The sequence below is a fragment of the Capra hircus genome, chromosome 6 (assembly GCF_001704415.2).
Source record: "Capra hircus breed San Clemente chromosome 6, ASM170441v1, whole genome shotgun sequence".
Taxonomy (NCBI): domain Eukaryota; kingdom Metazoa; phylum Chordata; class Mammalia; order Artiodactyla; family Bovidae; genus Capra; species Capra hircus.
In genome coordinates, this window is record NC_030813.1 from 110,856,488 (window position 1) to 110,878,092 (window position 21,605).

General features: G+C 40.1%; 1 protein-coding gene across 4 annotated transcripts in view; it reads left to right on the plus strand.

Moving 5' to 3' along the window:
- C1QTNF7 (C1q and tumor necrosis factor related protein 7) overlaps nucleotides 1–21,299 on the plus strand; it is a 125,829-nt gene extending 104,530 nt beyond the window's left edge. For 3 of the 4 annotated variants that reach the window (XM_005681904.3, XM_005681906.3, XM_005681903.3), the window contains exons 2-3: nucleotides 12,888–13,133; nucleotides 20,318–21,299. In XM_005681904.3, the coding sequence (XP_005681961.2) occupies nucleotides 12,888–13,133; nucleotides 20,318–20,949 (878 nt within the window). In that variant the 3' untranslated portion in view covers nucleotides 20,950–21,299. Of the gene's footprint in view, nucleotides 1–4,512; nucleotides 5,089–12,887; nucleotides 13,134–20,317 lie in introns of those variants that run through there. The other variant, XM_005681905.3, reaches the window with a different exon arrangement.

Here is a 21,605-nt window from a genome sequence, read left to right on the forward strand (position 1 = left end):
GACCCCATGAATTGCAGCATGCCAGGCCTCCCTGTCCATCACCAACTCCGGGAGTTCACTCAAACTCATGTCCATCGAGTCAGTGATGCCATCCATAAATTGTATCAAAACGTGGCCAAGCTAAAACAGAAAAATAAGAACACGTCTATCTCTCTGGTAGTCAACAAATTCATCCATTTCTAAGCTACTTGGCAGAGGCGGTGTCAACACAAAGAGAAGTAAATGAGAAAAGCCCTTTAAGAAATCATCACTTACATGCACCCCAATGTTCATAGCAACGTTTATTGTTATTATAAACAATAACCAAAACATGGGAGCAACTCAAGTGCCCATCGACTGATGAATAGATAAAGACGTGGTGCATATGTACAATGGACTATTACTCAGCCATTAAAAATGAAGGAAATAATGCCATTGGCAGCACCATGGATGGACCTAGAAATGATCATATTAAGTAAATCAGAGAAAGACAAATATCACAGGATAGCACTTATTTAAATTTTTTAAGAATTAAAAAAAAAACAAATGAACTTATTTACAAAACAGAAACAGGCAAAAAATAGAAACAAACTCACAGATATAGAAAATAAACTTACGGTTATCAAAGGGGAAGGGGAGGGAAGGGAATAATTAGGAGTTTGGGATTAGCAGATATATACTCTTTTACATGAGGCTTTCTAGGTGGTGCGAATGGTAAAGAACCCAACTGCCATTGGAGGAGACATAAGAGACATGTACTCATTTATATGCAGAGTACATCGTGTGAAACGCCTTGCTGGATGAGTCACAAGCTGGAATCAAGATTGCCGAGAGAAATAGCAAAAATCTCAGATGTGCAGATAATACCACTCTAACGGCAGAAAGTGAAGAAGACCTAAACAGCCTTTTGATGAGGGTGAAAGAGGAGAGTGAAAGCTGGCTTGAAGTTCAATACGCATAAAAGATCATGGCATCTGGTCCCATCGCTTCATGGCAAATAGAAGGGGAGAAAGTGGAAGCAGTGACAGATTTTCTTTTCTTGGGCTCCAAAATCACTGTGGACGGTGACTGCAGCCATGAAATTAAAAGATACTTTCTCCTTGGCAGGAAGGCTGTGAAAACACAGACAGCATATTAAAAAGCAAAAATATCACTTTGCCAACAAATGTCCTTATAGTCAAAGCTATGGTTTTTCCAGTGTTCATTAAAGATATGAGAGTTGGACCATAAAGAAGGCTGAGTGCCAAAGAATTGATTCTTTCAAATTGTAGTGCTAGAAAAGACTCTTGAGAGTCCCTTGGACTGCAAGGAAATCAAACCAGTCAATCCTAAAGGAAATCAACTCTGAATATTCATTAGAAAGACTGATGCTAAAACTGAAACTCCAATACTTTGGCCACCTGATGCAAAGAACTGACTCACTGGAAGAGTTTGAAGAAAACTCATGGGAAAGTTAAAAAAAAAAAAAAGGAGGAGGAGGAGGCGGCAGAGGATGAGATGGTTGGATAGCATCACCAACTCAATGGACATGAATTTGAGGAAACTCCAGGAGATAGTGGAGGACAAAGGAGCCTGGTATGCTGTAGTACATGGGGTCACAAAGAGTCAGATACGACTTAGCAACTGAAAAACAACAACCACTTCACATAAAATGTTTTAATAAATGGACAACAAGATCTTACTGTATAGCACAGGGAACTATATTCAGTATCTTGTCAGAAACTATAAAGGAAAATATATGTATAACTGAGTCAATTTGCTGTATACCAGAAGCCAATCAGTTCAGTTGAGTTCAGTTCAGTCGCTCAGTCGTGTCTGACTCTTTGCAACCCCATGAATCGCAGCATGCCAGGCCTCACTGTTCATCACCATCTCCCGGAGTTCACTCAGACTCACATCCATCGAGTCCGTGATGCCATCCAGCCATCTCATCTTCAGCTGTCCCCTCTCCTCCTGCCCTCAATCCCTCCCAGCATCAGAGTCTTTTCCAATGAGTCAACTCTTGGCATGAGGTAGCCAAAGTACTGGAGTTTCAGCTTTAGCATCATTCCTTCCAAAGAAATCCCAGGGTTGATCTCCTTCAGAATGGACTAGTTGGATCTCCTTGCAGTCCAAGGGACTCTCAAGAGTCTTCTCCAACACACAGTTTGAAAGCATCAATTCTTCAGCTCTCAGCCTTCTTCACAGTCCAACTCTCACATCCATACATGACCACAGGAAAAACCATAGCCTTGACTAGACGGACCTTAGTAAATCAACTATAGTTCAATAGAAATAAAGTCATCACTTGTATACAAATGTATATATACATATCCACAGGCTGGCATTCTGGTAATTAAGATTATAAGGACTGAAATTCCAGTCCAGGTTTTTAGAAGGCCTCAGAGGGGAGTGTGGGGAGATTCCTTTAAGTTCAGATAGTCCGGATTTTCTTACATATGACAGTGAGTTGTTTTGTGGTGCGACCCTAGGAGTGAAGTAATGAAAGCATTCAGCCTCTAGATCTATGTGCCAATTCAAGGTCAAATATAGTCATGCCATTTTTTTCTTCCAATTGCTTTTCAGGTTTCCATTTGCTTTTATTAGTAGGTAGACTAGTCAAGGGACTTCCCAGGTAGCTCAGCTGATACAGAATCTGCCTACAATGCATGAGTCCCCAGTTCAACCCTTGGATCAGGACAATCCCCTGGAGAAGGGCATGGCAACCCACTCCAGTATTCTTGCCTGGAGAATCCCCATGGACAGAGGAACCTGGCAGGCTACAGTGGACTACAGTCCATGGGGTTGCAAAGAGTGGGACACGACTGAGTGACTAAGTTCACACATACACTAGTCAAGATCTAAATCCTCTCCCTCCGTGAACAATTTAAGAAGTCTAGGGGCTTTCTTGGTTTGAATGGGGTCATTTCTACTTCTAACTCAGGCAGAAAGTGAGAAAAAAAAACCTCTGATGGTCCACTTGCCTTGTTGTTTTAGCTTCTACCAAACTGCCTCACTCTGTGCAGAGTCCGGGGGATGCTTGTCCATTTGCAGGAGATGTTCTAGCTGACATTATTACTCACTCACCAGGCTTCAATATAATGACCCTCTTAATTCACCGCGGTGTGTTCAACCACCGTTTCCTAAAGAAGAGCCGCCATGACAGAATGACTGAAGACAGATGAACAGTCAGCCTCATCCACGTATTCTTCCAAAACCAGCCAACTACAAATCCTTTAGGCTTTTTGGCCCAGATTCCCACATATCACCAGCTCAGTTGCATCCTCTGGTCCACAGTGTCCTTTCTTCACAGCAGACTTTGGATCGGGCCAATCCTGTCACCCATGACTACTCTTTAAATTTGCATCATGGAGAGAAGGAACTGGGACCTTGATTCTTTCCTTTCCAAGTAAACACCCTTGATTCCTTCCTTTCCTGAAGGCTGTGGAGGCTTTAAGTAAACAATCTCAACCCCTCTCCTTCCAAAGGTCCCTGAGAGGCAAGCCTTCATCAAGCCACTATCAAGTCATCCCTTTATGCACTAACAGGGTCACCTGAGGGACTTCTCTCAATAACAAGCACCTCCTTCCAAGTGACCTGTCTCTCTACCTGCATGTATGCTGAAGCTGGCATTCGTTTTTAAGTTCTACCTTATTAATCATGAGATGAAACAATTTTAAAAACTATGAGAAAACTTAGGAATAATTAAACACAACCATCTTATTTTGAGGATGAGAAAAATAAGCCCAGGGATTCTCTCTGATTAACAAAAACTCTGCTTCATGTCTGTGCTCAAGGCATTGATTTTGTGACCCTATGTTAGCACTCAGATTTTGCACAGCCAACAAATTCAAAAGACTGTTTTTTTCAGATTGCGGGGTGATGGTGGATGCGCATGTTTGCTTAGTCACTCAGTCATGTCCGACTCTTTGAGACCTCAAAGACCTTAGCCTCTCAGGCTCCTCTGTCCATGGGATTCTCCAGGCAAGAATCCTGGAGCAGGTTGCCATTCCCTTCTCCGGGGGATCTTTCCAACCTGGGGATTGAACCCATATCTCCTGTGTCTCCTGCATTGCAGGCAGATTCTTTACCCACTGAGCAATTAACCCAAATGTAGGAGGACAGATAGCCAAGGCAAAATAAACCTTCTCAGAGTAAGGAGTCCACCAGTCTTCTTGGTCAAATTTGTGACTTGTGCCCACTTCCCCAACCCGAAGTACTTCTTCCAGTTTGCATTCTAAGTAGCTTGAAAAGTAGAGTGGGGAAAGCAAGATAAAAAACAAAATTTTTCGGTGACTTATTTTCTATAAATGCCATCATAAATTACATACTACTTTTGCTGAGAAGATACGTGAAGTTCGTACCAAAAGGACAAAAGGAGACTAATTGCAGTGACGAGGAATCGTCATAGGGTTTGGAGAACCATCTGCCTTTTTGAGTTGTTGTGATCAGTTCTCTACAGGAACAAAGACTATTCATGTTCTAAAAATACCCAATCATTTATCCATTCAGCAGAGAACAAAGAAAACAGCAGTAGAGGATTCGTCCCCCTCTTTCACTTTGCAGCGTGCAGAATGAGGGACCATTTTCCTGCCGTATTTACCCAGACTAGGGACCACTCCCCTTGCTATCCCAGGAGACACAGCCCAAGTCCAGAATCTGAAGATTCTACATTGAAAATGCTCAAATAGGACGTAACTGTTCTAAGTTAACAACTAATTTCCAGTCAGTGAGTAATTTTTTTCCTGAAACATCCACTCGGTGGAAAACAAATGAAGAGGGGAAAAAATTAAGTAAACAAATCTGAAAACGAGGCCACGACACACAAGAGATGGAGGCGCCTCTACACTTAACGGGCGAGAGAAGACGGCGCTCCCAGGTTTATATCAAACAAAACCGTGGTTTCAACTGGCCCTGACTGAGCCTCACCCGATGAATGACTTCCAGTGCCTCTGTCTCTCTGGGACCAAGAGGAGGGAATTATTTTTAGCACAACTATTTGAAAATCTCTGAGAACTTGGATCTGTTTTTCTGTCTGGTACCAAAGCAAGATTTTCTCTGAGCTCTCATGAAAGATCCTCAGTCTATTGTGGATTTAGAATTCTGGAGCAACCCCCACCCCAGAGCAAGGTATGGTGTTTACTCTTTTTTTAGAATCTTGGCAGATGGCAGCTGCAACATCTTATTTCATTAGGGTAGCTTTTAAGTTTATGAATCAAACAGCTCTGGGAGAAGAATCCATGAAACTGAAGACCTGGGTTCAAATTCCTGGTGTAGCACTAGCTTTGTGACTGCAGACAAGTCACCTGACTTCTCTGCACATGGCTTTTCTATCTGACCTACCAGGAGAGGGTCTTTGGGAAGACAGGGCTTCACGTGTCAAACAGACAACAAACTGTTTGACAAATGTCAGCACTGATTATTGCTGTAGCATCATTGCCTTTTATATAAAGCAGCCAGAGCTTTATGAATCAGAAGCTGTTGATAAGAATAAATATCGATTAACTCTTTTCCTCCACTCAACCCTTGTTGAGCCTCTGCGGTAGAGGCTCAACAAGGCTTTTGCCCTAAGGGTCAGTGATGGAGTTTACATTCTGGTGGAGAAAAGCCAATAGTCAGCCAACACACCATGTGGCTGCGCGATCATGGAGGGTGGAGTAGAGACAGGAGAGGGAGGGGCTTCATGGTCAACAGAAGAAGGCGGTCTGAGAAGGAAAACCCAGGCCCCCAAGGCAGAGTTGAGGAAGCACAGACAGAAGGCTCTAGGGTGTGAGCACCTCAGTTCCCGTCCTGTCCTGCTCACAGCCCAGAGGAGGACACAGCCCACTGTTGTGAAATCCCTTCCCCTGTAAGCCAAGGCTGCGTCTCGCTTTGGCAGCCATGCTTACCTATCCTAATGACTTCCAGGCAAAGCACATTTTCAAACTGAATTAGTAATCGAGCCCTTTGCCGTGAAGCCATGCTACAGTTTCCCTCTCATGATGTCAGGAAGAAACCCAAGTGTTCAGAGGCAAAAGAGCTTGGTTCACATCCTACCTACCCAGGCTGGTTTTAGGGCTATGTGCACTTGAGCCCCCAGGCTCTCCATGTGGTCGCAAATGGCAGAGTTTCCTTTTTTGTGGATGAATAATATTACCCTGTATATTCTATATATTTCCTTTCTTCATTCATATATTTCCCTTATCCATTCACCTGTCAATGGAAACCGGTGGCATCCATGTCTTGGCTAGTGTGAATGATGCTGCTATGAATGCTGGGGTGGATATACTTTTTGAATTAGATTTTTTGTAGGAATTCAGATATCTCTTCAAGGTAATGATTTTCATTTCCTTCAGATATATCCCCCAAAAGTGGGCTTGCTGAGTCATATGGTAGTTCTCATTTTAATTTCTTGAGGAATCTCCATACTGTCTCTTCTAATGGCTATACACGTTCATTTTCTCATCAAGGTTCTCATCCCTTGTTTTCTCTTTTCGATGACAATCATTCTCATAGATGTGATAGCTCGATGTGTTTCTGATCTGCATTTTCCTGATGACTGGTGACGTTGAGCATCTTTCATGTATCCGCCGTCCATTCATATGTCTCTTTGAGAAAGACCAACTGCCTATTCAGATCCTTTGCTCATTTTTAATTGGATTATTTGGTTTTTACTATTGAATTATACGAGCTCATTGTGCATTTTGGATATTAACCCCTTATCAGATACATGATTGGCAAATATTTTCTCTCCCATATTTGCCTCTTCCTTTTGTTTGTCATTTCTTTTGCTGTGCAGAAACTTTTTAATTTTATATAGTCCCATTTGTTTATTTTGGCTGTTGTTGCTTATGCTTTTGGTACTATATCCCCAAAACTGTTGCCAAGACCAATGTTACTGTGCTTTTTTCCTATGTGTTCTTCCAGAGGTTTTATGATGTTCGGCCTTACATTTAAGTCTTTAACCCATTTTGAGTTATTTTTCTGAGTGATGTGAGACATGATTCCAGTTTCTTTTCTGTTTTTTTGGGAGGGGGGGGTGAGAATATCTAGTTTTTCCAACATCATTTATTATTGAAGAGACTACATTTTGCCTTGCGAGTATTCTTGGCTCCCTTGTCAAGTATTAGTTGACCATGTATGCATGAGTTTATTTTATTTTACAATAAAGGAAGACCATGCTATTTACAGAAAGATCTCCAACTGTGGACAGATGTTCCAAAAGTTGAAACTTTGCTCTAATTTATCCAGTGGTTTTCCAAGCATTTTACATAGCTAGTTTAACAAAAACAAAGTGTTCTATGACCAAGAAGATTTGTAAAACACTGCATACTACATTCCTACATTACAGATCCAAAATGCACATTAACATGAAGGTTTTGAAATCTACAGTACCACAGAGTAATTTTTAAAATATATGTTTAAAAGAATTAAAGTTCTGTTACTTTGTAATCCTTAAGAAAAATTGCATAGAGAGTCATTTATAGTTAATACCCAGGACAGATCTGTTCAAATTAACAGTAGTTCCAGATTTTTAATTTTATAACTCCAAAGGAGCACAATAGTGGGGAAAAAATACATTTTAACACAAATTCTACATAAATTTACATAATTCAGTGCAATCTTTCAGGATACTTTGTATGAGGAGTCAGTGCTAATGTGTATAAGGTTTCCTTTTGTGGTTTTGAAAATGTTCTGAAGCAGATTGTGGTGTACATTGAATCGTATGTTTTAAATTGATCAGTTTTATGATGCTCACATTAAACCTCAAAAAACTTTGAAAATATTGTAATGTGTATAGAGTCATGACTCACATAGTTTATTCTCATCCAAAATAACCAAATTCACTGCAAACCAATGGGTGAAGGGTGGATCATTTAATACAAAGTGTTGAAAATATAATGGTGCATCCCTACCTCACACTTTTTATCAGAAAAAATTCCAGTAACTCAAATTTTAAACATGAAAAATGAAACAAAGATGAAGGAAATGGCAACACACTCCAGTATCCTTCCCTGGGAAATTCTGGTGGGAGCCTGGTGGACTACAGTCCATGAGGTCACAAAGAGCTGGACACAACTGAGCAACTAAAATTTTTACGTATATAAATGCAACAAAAAGCTAAAAGAAAAGAAGAATTATTCTTGTTATCTTGAAATGGGAATGGCCTTCTAAGCATAGGAAATTGAACTTCAAAAATTACTTTCACAATAAAAAGATTTTTAAAAATACACAAATGAAGTGAAAACACAAACTAGGAAAAGCTATTGCTGCTCATGTTATAAACCACATGCAAAGAAACATATATATAAATATCCATTGCACTATTGTTTGTAACAGCGCAAGGATAAAAATATCCCAAATATTCATCAGTAGGTGACCTGTTAAATATAATACACCTTTATGATGAATATTCTATACCCACTAAAAAAAGAATGAGGCAGCTTATCTATATGCTGATATGGAAAGATCTCCAAGCTAGGTGAGAAAACAAGTTGCAAGAATTTGCATACAGTACTTTTATAAGGGGCAGGACATAGAAGTCACAAGCAACAGGAATTGCCTCTAGAGAGGGAACCTGGATGTCTGGGAGACAGTGGGGAAGGAGAAGAGATTTCCTTTTTATTGTACATCTCTTTTTTTTTAATTTTATGAAGGTGCATGCTTTAGCTATACAAAAAAATAAATATTTTTAAAACGCTAGACTATACACAATTAAAACAACTGAAGTCCTTTATCTGTATTTCTCAAACACTGTGAAAGGAACCCACAGACTCCAGGAATATTTCTTTAAGTCCTCTCTTTCCTCTTCCTTTTGTAATATTTTCATATTCTATAATTCCTCTCATTTTTCTTCCACTCAAAAATCACACCTCTCTCCTCTGCCCCAACCTGAGTTTTTGTGTGTGTGTGTGCCAAGCACTATTCTAGACATCAGTGGCTAAGGCAAAGATCCTTGCCCTCATGGAGTTTGCATTCTATCAGAAAGAATATTTTTTTTTATTTATAAAAAAATTTTAATAAAATATTTCATATAACAATCTATTGCTAATAATAAACAAAATAAGAATATTTAAGAATAATCTAATAATGATGAGAACAATGGACAAGAGAAATATTAGAGCAGCATGAGGCAGGTCAGGGAGTAGGAGATGGTTTGTGATGTTAGACAAAGGAGATAGGTTTAATGAAAGGGAAGCATCTGAGCAAAGACACAAGCAGATGAGGAGATGAGACACGTAGGCATCCTGGAGAAGAGAGATCCAGACAGGGAAAGAGGCAGTGTGAAGGTCCTATGGCAGAGCATAGCTGGTATCTTCGAGAAGCATCAAGCAATACAGTTTGTGGTTGAAGCTGGGGGAATGGGAAAGAGAGTAGAAGAAGATGAGGTCAGAGAGGTAAGGAAAGTGGACAAGGTAGGTACATGTAGACCATGTACCACGAGGCTTTTGACTTTTAAATGAAGGACAATTACAAGGTGATCCCACAGTGTGTGTGTGTGTGTGTGTGTGTGTGTGTGTGTGTGTGTTAGTCACTCAGTGGTGTCTGACTCTTTGCAACTGTAGCCTGCCAGGTTCCTTTGTCTCCGGAATTCTCCAGGCAAGAACACTGGAGTGAGTAGCCAGTCCCTTCTTCAGGGGGATCTTCCTGACCTAGGGATTGAAGCCAGGTCTCCTGCATTGCAGGTAGGTTCCTCACTGTCTGAGCTACCAGGGAAGCCCCTGTAGTTTTCTATTATAACCCACATTCCCTTGTTATCCTGATGACTCAAGTCCCAAGCCTTGAATAGGCACTCATCATCGTGTTATCATCATTCATCAGGTACCACAACTGTATTGCTTGATGATTCTCGAAGATACCAGCTTTGCTCTGCCATAGGACCTTCACACTGCCTCTTCCCCCTGTCTGGACCAGTTTTAGTTTTCATTTATCCTTCCTTTGAGCACCGTGGTCTGGCTTGTTGCTTTTGCTGTTTTTTAGTCACTCAGTCATGTCTGACTCTTTGTGACCCCATGAACTGTAGCCCACCAGTCTCTTCTGTCCATGGGACTTTTGAGGCAAGAATACTGGAGTAGGTTGCCATTATCTTCTCCAGAGGTTCTTCCTCACCCAGGGATCAAATTCACATCTCCTGGGTCTCCTGCACTGGCAAGAGGATTCTTCACCATTGAGGAAATATTAATATCCTTTCTTCTGAGCACATCTTTAAAATGTCTACACCCTCTATCCATCATAACCTCAACTCTGACCACATGCTTCTCCATAGACTGATCCCCAACGATGGGCATGTGTGTTTCAGCATCTCCTTCAGGGTCTGAGATGCCATTGCCCAAAGCATCTTCCCTTCAAATCATTTCAGGTCCCTCCTAAGACCAGCTAGTGGGCTCAGCTACAACAATCCATTCCAGGTCTGACTAAAATCTTCCTTATAAGTACCTGTTCTTCTCTTTCAAATCCCTTCTCAAAGCTTCCTCTAATCAGTTTTCTACAAAGGGGAAGAAAGTAGCAATTTAATAACCATGTCTTGTTTTAACTGACAAGGGTTTGGATAAAAAGATTCTTTCCACTTTCTCTCATCTGAGGCACCTTTGGAAAGACTGGTATGTTTATCTGATCTGTTGGAGTTTTCAGAAAGTGCCTTAATTCCAGTAAAGTAATAGGATAAATAATTTTGAGTTTGTGCTCTAAACAGAGCATAGCAAAAATACTCGCTTTCTTTCTTTCTTTTTTTTTTTTTTTTTTTTTTTTGATGAAGGGCAGGGGCACTGGGAACATGGAGATTTGGTCAAAGATACAGAGCCTATATTTGGATAAGTTACTTCAGTTTTTCATTAAATAAGATTTCTAGGAATCAGACTTATTGCAAACCACATGTACACTCTGTGTTTTTCTCAGTTTGTCATTCCTAGGCTCTGGCAAATTTCTGGATGTGATTCCAAGATGTTGCAATTTCCCCATGGGTGCCTTAAAAGTGGTACAGTGTGCTGGTTAATTTTCTCATGTGGCTGTCAAAAAATAAAGGAACTCTATCCAATTGCTTTTCTCACAAGCTATGATTATTTCCTTTGGACAAGTATATTCCAGGCATAGACATCAGGCATTGTACAGATTTCTTATTAAAGCGCAGGTCCAACCACACAAAAACAACTCATTTACACCATTCCAAATACACGTGTATACTTCCCCCACCCAAGAGGCAGATACCTCTAAGGCCGTTAGCCTAGAAAATCAACTGTCCCCAGCCTAACTACCCACCACTCCGTCTATATGCCGAATGTGATGCTAATAGATGATCCATCATTGTCAGCATCCAGGCACTGTGGAGAAAAAAAAAAAAATCCTATTAAATCAGAGCTGATGAGACCTGTTGCCTATTTCACTCAGAGCACATGGCAACTTGCATGGTTTAATTTCACTCAGCTATTTAATTGAGCCCCAAGACTAACAGCTTAATGGGACACTGAAGTATTCTATCCTGCAGATTTTAAATTAAAGTTTGAGACACCCTCCACTCAGGACATGCAAAGAACTCCAATTAACACTAATTGGCATTACACATGATTAGCAAGTGGAAAACATGATTTTCCTGAAAATGTCACTTCCCTTCTCTTACTTTAAAAAGTCTATATATTCTAAAAATAACAACCGTGGATGCATACAAAGATTAGACATAAAGGTGTCTATCTAGCATGGTGCTTATCCTGGCAAAAAAAAAAAAAAAAAAAAACTGGAAACAAAGATCTATAAGGGGAAATGGTGTACATAAAAGACAACGGAGACAAATGCAAAAATGTTTTTAATGTTATGAAAATTTCTGACATGGGGAGATACTCCTTACATATTGTCCAGTGAAAAAAAGTTAAAGACTCCCAGGAATGTCATAATATCACTTTTCTTCATAGTACAGGAAAAAAAAAAAAGACCAGAAGAACATATACATCAAAGTATAAACAGTAATTATCTCTGCATGGTGAGAATAATGTTGATGTTTATCTTTTTCATTTGCATTTCTTTTTCTTTTTTAAAATGCATGTTGTTGTTCAGTCACTCAGTCGTGTCTAACTCTTTTGCAACCCTATGGATTGTAACCCACCAGGCTTCTCAGTCCATGGTAAGAAGACTGGATGGGTTGCTATTGCCTTCTCCAGGGGATCTTTCCAACATAGGGATTGAACCCAAGTCTCCTGCTTGGCAGGGAGATTCTTTACCGCAGAACTACCAGGGAAGCTAAAAATTGCATACTTCTGCAAAAAAAAAAAAAACACACACACAAACATTATTTTTCAAAGTCCATCATTAATTCCTGCAGGGAAAAAATGCAACAAAATGATTTATTTTGGAATTTTAAAAATCAGTGTTTCATCTCCACCAACTGAGAACTATCAGTAATGTGCTAATTCAGACAATGTTTTCTGAGTCACTAGGAATTTTACAAAAGCATTCCACCAAAGTAATTTTGTTCAATAAATACATTTTTCTTCCTTCTGATTTAAGTTAATATTTTGATTTTACAATAAAGCTTATTAATAAAAAGAGTAATATGTACCATATGTAAAATAGAGAGCCAATGGGAATTTGCTGTATGATGCAGGAAACTCAGCTGAGGTCTGTAACAACCTAGAGGGGTGAGATGGGGAGGGAGGTGGGAGGGAGGTTCAAAAGGGAAGGAACATAGGTATCCCTATGGCTGATTCATGTTGATGTTTGGCAGAAACCAGCACAATAAAGTAAAGTAATTATCCTTCAATTAAAGGTAAATAAATTTAATTATAATAAGGAATAATGTGCCAATAAACTTCAAGTGGAATTATGAGGGCAAACACGGCATTTAGCCACCCATGATGAGGTGGTCCCTGGGGTGAGCTGTTGACAATGCCCACTCTCCTGTTCCTTTATCCTGAAACCCCCACCTGAGAGGGTGCACTGATGTCCGTGTGTTTCTCTTTCAGAGCCAAAGATGTTTGTCTTGCTCTATGTTACAAGTTTTGCCATTTGCGCCAGTGGACAACCGCGGGGTAATCAGTTCAAAGGAGACAGCTACTCCCCAAGGTATATCTGTAGCATTCCTGGCCTGCCTGGGCCTCCAGGCCCCCCTGGAGCGAATGGTTCCCCCGGGCCCCATGGTCGGATCGGCCTTCCAGGACGAGATGGTAGAGACGGCAGGAAAGGAGAGAAAGGTGAAAAGGGGGCTGCAGGTAATGAATGAAGTTCCGTAAAAACCCTCTGTCGCCCCCACCTTAAGATGACTCCCTTGCTTTGCTGCTTTTTCAAATGAGAAGCTCCCTTTCAGTCCTTTCCTGACCTCACCTTCATTAATCAGAACCATTTATTGAGCCCTTGCTATGCCGCAGTTGCTGCTCTAAACCCTCTAACTGCAATCTCACTGCAGCTTCCCCATGACAGCTCTTTCAGGGGGATGTGGTCCCGTTTATAAATGAGAATGCAGAGTGGTAGATGATTCAATAAGTTAAGGAGGATGGAAGAGCAGGGTAATGCCTGGCAAAGCTGAATTCACCTGGAACATCTGATACCCACGACCTCTGGGCTGGTACAGTGGCTGCCTGTGAGAGGGGGAATGGATGGATAGACAGACAGATGGCTGGGGAGACGGGCGGATGAAGCAGGGGGCAGGAATTAGGAGCCAGAGGCACAAGGACCATCCTCTCTGCACTTAGAGCCTCAAAAAGACACAAAAGGCTTCCAGATTTTACTTCTCAAACAGGTGAAATGACAGTAGTACTGTATAACCTTTGTTGATCTTTCTTAGTTCAACACTCTCCCACCTGTCCTATAGCAGCTAAAACTCTAGATTTCTTACAGCTCTATACAGCAAGATGATTGTCCCCTACTCTTTCAGTAATTGTCACTTTTTCCCCCCACAAATAAGTTGGCTCATGAAGCTTGCCAGATTCTGCAATGCTTCAAAGTAAAACAAATTAAAATTCTAGTGAGACTGTGTTAATGATAAAAAATAAAAGGAAGTTTTGGATGGAATCAATCTCTGAAAACAAGTTTCAGAGTGTAAAATGTGGGACAAAGATAGGAAGAAAAAAATCAATAGATCTAAGCAATATGTCTCTAGTCACTGCAAGTGATTTACTGATGTTATGGGAAACAATATCATTATAGATATATTCAAGTGATTAGATAATAATTCTTTGCTGAATTTCTTATGCAGAAAATATTTGGCAAATCAGCAGCTACTGAATCTATGGCCCTTAATCAACACTAGATAAAGTATCTTTAGGTGAAGTTTCAACATCAGGTAAACTTTCATTTGGAGCTCTCGCGTCATCTTTCAATGTCTTCTATTTGGTAACACCTGTGAACACACTACTGTGTCGTGAATATGCTTGAAATTCTATAATGACACCATGATCATAGTTAGATATTACTGGCCTTTTTAGCTTACTGTGTCTGGAAATAGTAATGTAGTGGTCACACAAAAATGCACTGGAGTCAGAAAGATAATGATTCTTTCAATTACTAACTTTGCATCCTTGGGGGAGAAAAAACTTTTGAATCTCAGTTTCCTCTTGGTAAATTGGTGTTGTTAAGTGTGATTGTGAAGATTAAGAAAAATAATACATACAAAGTGCTCAAGAATAAGTGCCATGTGATAAGCATTCTGTAAATGTTTGCTGTTATTATCTATTACACTGTGATCTGCGAATATTAGTCATAGCTACATTTGTGAATATCCAAGTTCAGTTCAGTTCAGTCACTCAGTCATGTCCGACTCTTTGCAACCCCATGAATCGCAGCACGCCAGGCCTCCCTGTCCATCACCAACTCCCAGAGTTTTTGCTCAGACTCACATCCATCGAGTCCATGATGCCATCCAGCCATCTCATCCTCTGTCGTCCCCTTCTCCTCCTACCCCCAATCCCTCCCAGCATCAAAGTCTTTTCCAATGAGTCAACTCTTCACATGAGGTGGCCAAAGTACTGGAGTTTCAGCTTTAGCATCATTCCTTCCAAAGAAATCCCAGGACCGATCTCCTTCAGAATGGACTGGTTGGATCTCCTTGCAGTCCAAGGGACTCTCAAGAGTCTTCTCCAAAGCCATATAATAAACTAGAAATGACCTATCTATTTCATGAGGTAACTGTAGTGCTATTTAAACATACGGATATGCATTCAGAGTAAACTGAATGTTAGTAATTGACCCTGGTGCTGAAATAGAATGTTAGTAGTTAGATCCTGGGGGCTTCCCAGATGGCACAGTGGTAAAGAATCTGCCTGCAATGCAGGATATGCAAGAGATGTGGCGACCTACTCCAGGACTCTTGCCTGGAAAATTCCATGGACAGAAAAGCTTGGCAGGTTACAGTCCAGGGGTTGCAAAGAGTTGGCACGACTGAGTGACTGAGTAGACCCTGATGCTGTAAAGATTGAAGGCATTAGGCGAAGAAGGCAGCAGAGAATGAGATGGTTAGATAACATCACCGCTTCAGTGAACATGATTTTGAGCATATTCTGGAAGATAGTGGAGGACAGGGGAGTCTGGCGTGCTGCAGTCCATGGGGTCCCAAAGAATCAGACACGACTTAGCAACTGAACAACAACAACTGCTACAATTTTAACCATATATGAGCTCAGGTAACCCCCATACTGATCAGTCCATTCACTCATCCATCCATTCATGCATTTTTTGTTCAGCAAACTTTTTGCACACCTCTTGCTCTCCAGTATTATTCTAAACCAAAGTTCCTCAACCTCCACACTAATAATGTTTGGATCCAAATAATTGTTGCCGTGGGATGGCTATCTCGTGCGTTGAATGACATTTAGCCACATCTCATTTGATGCCAGGGCATTCCCCACCAGTTGTGACAACCAAAAATGTCTCCTGGCATTGCCAGTTTTCCCTGGGTGCTGAATTGCACCTGGTTGAGAACCCCATTCTAGGGAATGTGAACATGAACACAACATTGCTGCAATCTTGATAAGCAAACATTGGGTGGGGCAGGCCAATGGGAGCACAGGATTACAATATGTCATCATCATCATCACTATTTATTAAGAATTTACTGTACCAGTGATTTTTACATTAGGTACTTAATTTCAACTGTAACCTTCTTAGCAAAAATCATAATCAATAATAATGTTACAAAAGACAAAATTGATATTCAAAAGTAAAAAGACTTTCCCAGTTTTATATAAATCCAGTGTATACATACGTATAGGTAAGGATTTAAGAAAAGCAAGAATGTCTGTGTGGTCAGTGAAGGCACATCTCATTTACAAACAATAAGGACAGAACCCTGGGGCTTTGAGGATTAGCTTTTAATGTGTCTGGAACTGGACACAAAGAGGCTGGGAGCTTCTGCTTCCTGTTTTCCCTTTAATACTGTGTATGTCTTCTCATTTATCCCCACCACATCCACCTCAACCCCCTGGCACGGTCAAGTATATGCTCTGTCCAGCTTCCCTACTCTAAATTACAGAGTTTGAATTATTAACCTTCCATTAAAATATGTCTCCCTCACTGTAACAGAAAGTGTTAGTCCCTCAGGCATGTCTGATTCTTTGTGACCCCATGGACACAGACTCTTCTGTCCATGGAATTCTCCAAGCAGGAATACTAGAGTGGGTACCCATTTCCTTCTCCAGAGGCTCTTCCTGACACAGGGACAGGTCTTCTACATTGTAGGCTGATTATTGACTATCTGAGCCACCAAGGAAGCCCATCTCCCTAACTGCTGTATAGCAATTATTGTGGTAGCATATTTTTTTAATTAATATAATGTGAAATCACATCCCCCGGAGGAGGAAATGGCAACATACTCCAGTATTCTTGCCTGCAAAATTTCATGGACAGAGGAAACACTAGAACCACCTTGTGAAGAGATCATTCTGTTTTGCTATACTGCTTTGGATGTTTATGAACTTAGTTATGACCCATATTTGCAGATCACAATGTAACATGTCATAATAGCTAACTTGGGGATAAGACAGTTGTCATTCAAGTCAAGGGCACTCAGACCCAGCACAGCACCTAGCCTGTAGCGGATGCTCAATCAGTATTAGATGGTTTAGATGGATCTATGCCTGTGCACATACATGTATGATGAGTGCATGGGTGGATGGATCGAAAAAAAATAGCACTAAAGAAAAAAATCCTTTTAAGCTCATTTCATGGAGGACCAAGAAGAAATCCATTCTCTCCAAGTTTCAGTATCTAAGTGTAGACTAACACTCCATAATTCTCCTCTCTACCGAGGATATGTCTGACTGAATAGGGAGGGGAGAGTGATTTATCCCTTCATTCCATTCTTCATTAATTGGCCCTTATCACAGGGCAAATCCTTCAAGCACACAGGAAGAGTTACTATAAATTATTACAGCTAGTCCCTGGTTATCTAACTCCCAGCAGTTCAAAATATTCAATAACTATAGAGATCCAAGTGTTGAGATTATAAAGACCTTTTTTGGCTTGGTAAAACTGCATCTTAGTATTTATGGTCTGGTCGCTAAGATTTTCAAGAGAATAAGACTTCAAGAAATCTAGTCCAAAACCTTCATTTCAAGGACTGAGAAACTAAAGTTGTAGAGATAAAGCCCCTTCTTCGCACTCACCCAACTAATCCACAGCTGAACCAGAGCTTATTGGGTCTGCTGAGTCACCTTTTGCTACTTTCCCCGCCGGGTTTAGAGTGGATTTAGATCCAATATTTTCATAGTATAAACGTGGCATTTGAAATTCAGACAAGAGTTGACTTGCCCAAAGTTATAGGGGCAGAGGAATTTTAGTACATAATGAAATTTAGTGGTAGGAATTGCTACTGATGCCAAAATGTTTTTTTATTGATACATCAAAGTCATGTATGAAGACAGCTCCTATTGGAAATAAAATAGCCATGTGTAAGTCGTAGTCCTTGATTCAAAAGTTAATTTCACAGTAAAATAGTATTCATATTCCTTTTCTACCAAACAGAAACAAACATCAAAAGATCAGACTATCATGGCCTTATTTCAAGAAATAGATACTAGTTTGTTTTGGCTGGGGCTAGTGGAATTGTTACCAAATCCAAGCTTGCTCTGCTTACCGTACAACAGGCCAAAGAATCGGAGACGAGGTGTTGAGGCAAGAAATACGACTTTATTTGGAGGCCAGCTGATTGAGGAGATGTTAGACTAATGTCTCAAAATAACCATATATGGGACTGGATTTCAGGTTCTTTTATAGACCAGAGAAGAGGGAAGGTGAGGAAACAAAGTAAAAAGGCCATTAATCTTGCAAATATCTCCTGAAATGGCAAGCCTCAGGCAGGAGATGTGTTAATTTCTTTCTTCCTGCCTTCTACAGATGGGCTGGGTGTTAAACAAGGCACTTTAACATTCAGGCAGAGGGACAGGCTTCTCTGAGATGGGCCGTTATGTATGATTATAATAAGAAAAGTAATAAAAAATGGGTCAGAGAAACAGTTCCAACATGGAGTCAGAACTGGCTTTTCCCTGTAACAGAATTTTAACTTAACAGCAAAGGTCATCCAGAGCTGGAGAACAGCCCTATGATCACTAACAATGCTGACTGTGCTGTTGCTGCTGTATCCGGTTGTTGCTGTTGTCAAGTCACTAAGTTGTGTCCAGCTCTTCTCAACCCCATGTTGCCAAAACAGGGTTACATTCATTACTAGCATTTTTCTATGCATCATAAATTACTAAACAAATCATTGAGACAAAATACTTGATGCTTTAAGAGTACAGCTTTAATTCTCCTGAAACTTGTATTATCCAGAACACTTCATTGCTAAATTTGCCAAATAACTGAAAAAAAAAATAATAATCAAAACTCATAAATTGATGTATGTGTTAATAGCCAAGTAAGTGATATCAAAGTACTATCAAGATAAAGTGAAGTGAAGTGAAATCACTTAGTCGTGTCTGACTCTTTGCAACCCCATGGACTGTAGCCCACTAGGCTCCTTGGTCCATGGGATTTTCCAGGCATGAATACTGGAGTGGGTTGCCATTTCCTTTTCCATCAAGATAAAAGACCTAGCTTAATAAAATTCCTGAGAACAGATACATAGTTAAGAGTAAAATTACACAGTATAACAATAATATACTTTCTCTGACTATAAAAATGTATTACAAATTACCAATAATCTGGATACTTTTCAAGAAGCTATTTATGAAGTGGGTTTGGCCATAGCACTGAATGACATTTTTTATACTTGTAGGTCACTGTTATTTTTCACAGCCTTTATGTCTTTCCTACATATATGGAGACCCAGAGAAATTAAAGGACTTGACTAAAATAATACATTTATGTTTGGGATCGCATGTACACCCATGGTGGATTCATGTCAATGTATGGCAAAACCAATACAGTATTATAAAGTAAAATGAAGTAAAAATAAAAAGTTTTAAAAAATTTTAAAAAATTAAAAATAAATAAAAAATAAAATAAAATAACACATCCACTTAGCTGTAGAGTCAAAAAAAAAAGTTTTTTTCTTTTAATTTCAGCCCCAAAGGTAAAAGGCATTGTGATGAAGGCAGAACATCATTAAGCTTGACATCCAGTCCTAGTCTTGCTACTGACGCAAGTTTCTTTCCCTCTCTGGGACTCAGCTTTCTCCACCAAAAAGAACTCCCACACAGTGATGGCAGTCACAGCTGTTTGGTTATCGTGACATACTGAAGAGCCCTCTCTGTGCTGCACTTCACAATTTACACATCTCTCAAGAGATGTCCAGGTGCCAGAGTTAGGCAGGCTGGAGTTCAGATCACCTCTCCATCCTTCACTAACTCTGTTCCTTTGAACAAACTAACTTCTCCATGGCACAGTTTTTTCATCTACGGTTAGAAGTAATAATAATTCCTAGTTAACAAAGCTGTTGCAAGACTTAAAGCAGATGACGCATCCACATAAGGCTTGCAGCTGGGACACTGTAAATGTTTAATAAATATGAGCTAATCTAACTTGAATTAACTTTTTATTAATAATGCTGATAAAAGCTGAATGGGGCATGGAACTAAGTAGCCTCTAGGATTCATCTTGTCCTGCCTACCTGCATGACCCCACTCTGGGGAATAATATCATCATGCTTTTGAATTCCTCCAGTAATGATGAGTGTCTGTGTGTATCTAATTTAGCAGCAGGGGATTCATCATCAAAATGATGGTTAATTTTTTTTTAATTAGTAAGTTTTAGATGATTTCTCATATAATCAGGAAAATTTTCTTGATATTTTGATGAAATTTTTCTGTCTTCATTGCAGCACATCAGTGATTTTTTTTTTAAATATATGAGTTATTCAGTAGTATACTGTTGAAAGTTGGGAAGACAGACTTGTGGTGTGTGGGCATGTTGTTTGTGACTCTATATTTACAGGAACTATTAACTAAACTTTAAACTCTTTTTGAAGGTTTGAGAGGTAAGGCTGGACCCCTGGGCCTTGCTGGAGAGAAAGGGGACCAAGGAGAGACTGGGAAGAAGGGACCCATAGGACCTGAGGGAGAGAAAGGAGAAGTAGGTCCTCCTGGGCCTCCTGGACCAAAAGGAGACAGAGGAGAGCAAGGGGACCCGGGGCTGCCTGGAGTGTGTCGATGTGGAAGCATCGTGCTCAAATCTGCCTTTTCTGTTGGCATCACAACCAGCTACCCAGAAGAAAGGCTGCCAATTATATTTAACAAGGTCCTCTTCAATGAGGGAGAGCACTACAACCCTGCAACGGGAAAGTTCATCTGTGCCTTCCCAGGGATCTATTATTTTTCTTATGATATCACATTGGCAAATAAGCACCTGGCCATTGGGCTGGTACACAATGGGCAGTATCGGATAAAGACCTTTGATGCCAACACAGGAAACCATGATGTGGCTTCAGGGTCCACAGTCATCTATCTGCAGCCAGAGGATGAAGTCTGGCTGGAGATATTCTTCACTGACCAGAATGGGCTCTTCTCAGACCCAGGTTGGGCTGACAGCTTGTTCTCTGGATTTCTCCTGTATGTTGACACAGATTATCTAGACTCCATATCAGAAGACGATGAGCTCTGATGAGGACTGTTGGTCTGAAATGTCCCAAGATCCTTATGGCAGACACTTTGATTTAATCTGGGGCCCTGGAAGTTGGAAGCAGCGGAAATAAGATCCAAAAAGACACCCACTCAGATTCCAGAGCATTTACAGACAATTCTAGCAGAATCTGTTAACACAAGTTGAACCAGCAAACCATTGAAACCACACTAAAATGAATTATATCAAAAAACCCCACATATGTTCTCTCAAAAGTGATGTTCATAAATATTTAAACAAATTAAAGACAATGTTACAAATTTTCTATTAAATTTCTTGAGTCCTAAAACCAGCTGGCAATGATATTGTCTCATTAAATCCTCATAAAATTGCATTTTTGCCTGATCAAAACATCCCAAAGTCCTTGACAATTCTCAAAAGACTGTAATAAGTAAAAACACAAAGGTGAGAGATGACAAGTAATTTCAAAAAAACTAAAGTGATTATTTTGCTGTATTATTTTTTCCTTCATGCTTATATATGAAGTATACTCAATAATTCTTTCATGAGACTGTAGGATCCAGACACTATATTGCTGGGTCAGATTTAATAATGAGTTAAGACAAAATCCCTAGGCTAATGTGTATTGAGTATTGAGTATACTGTCACAGTTCAGTATGATAAGTGCCATGGCAAAT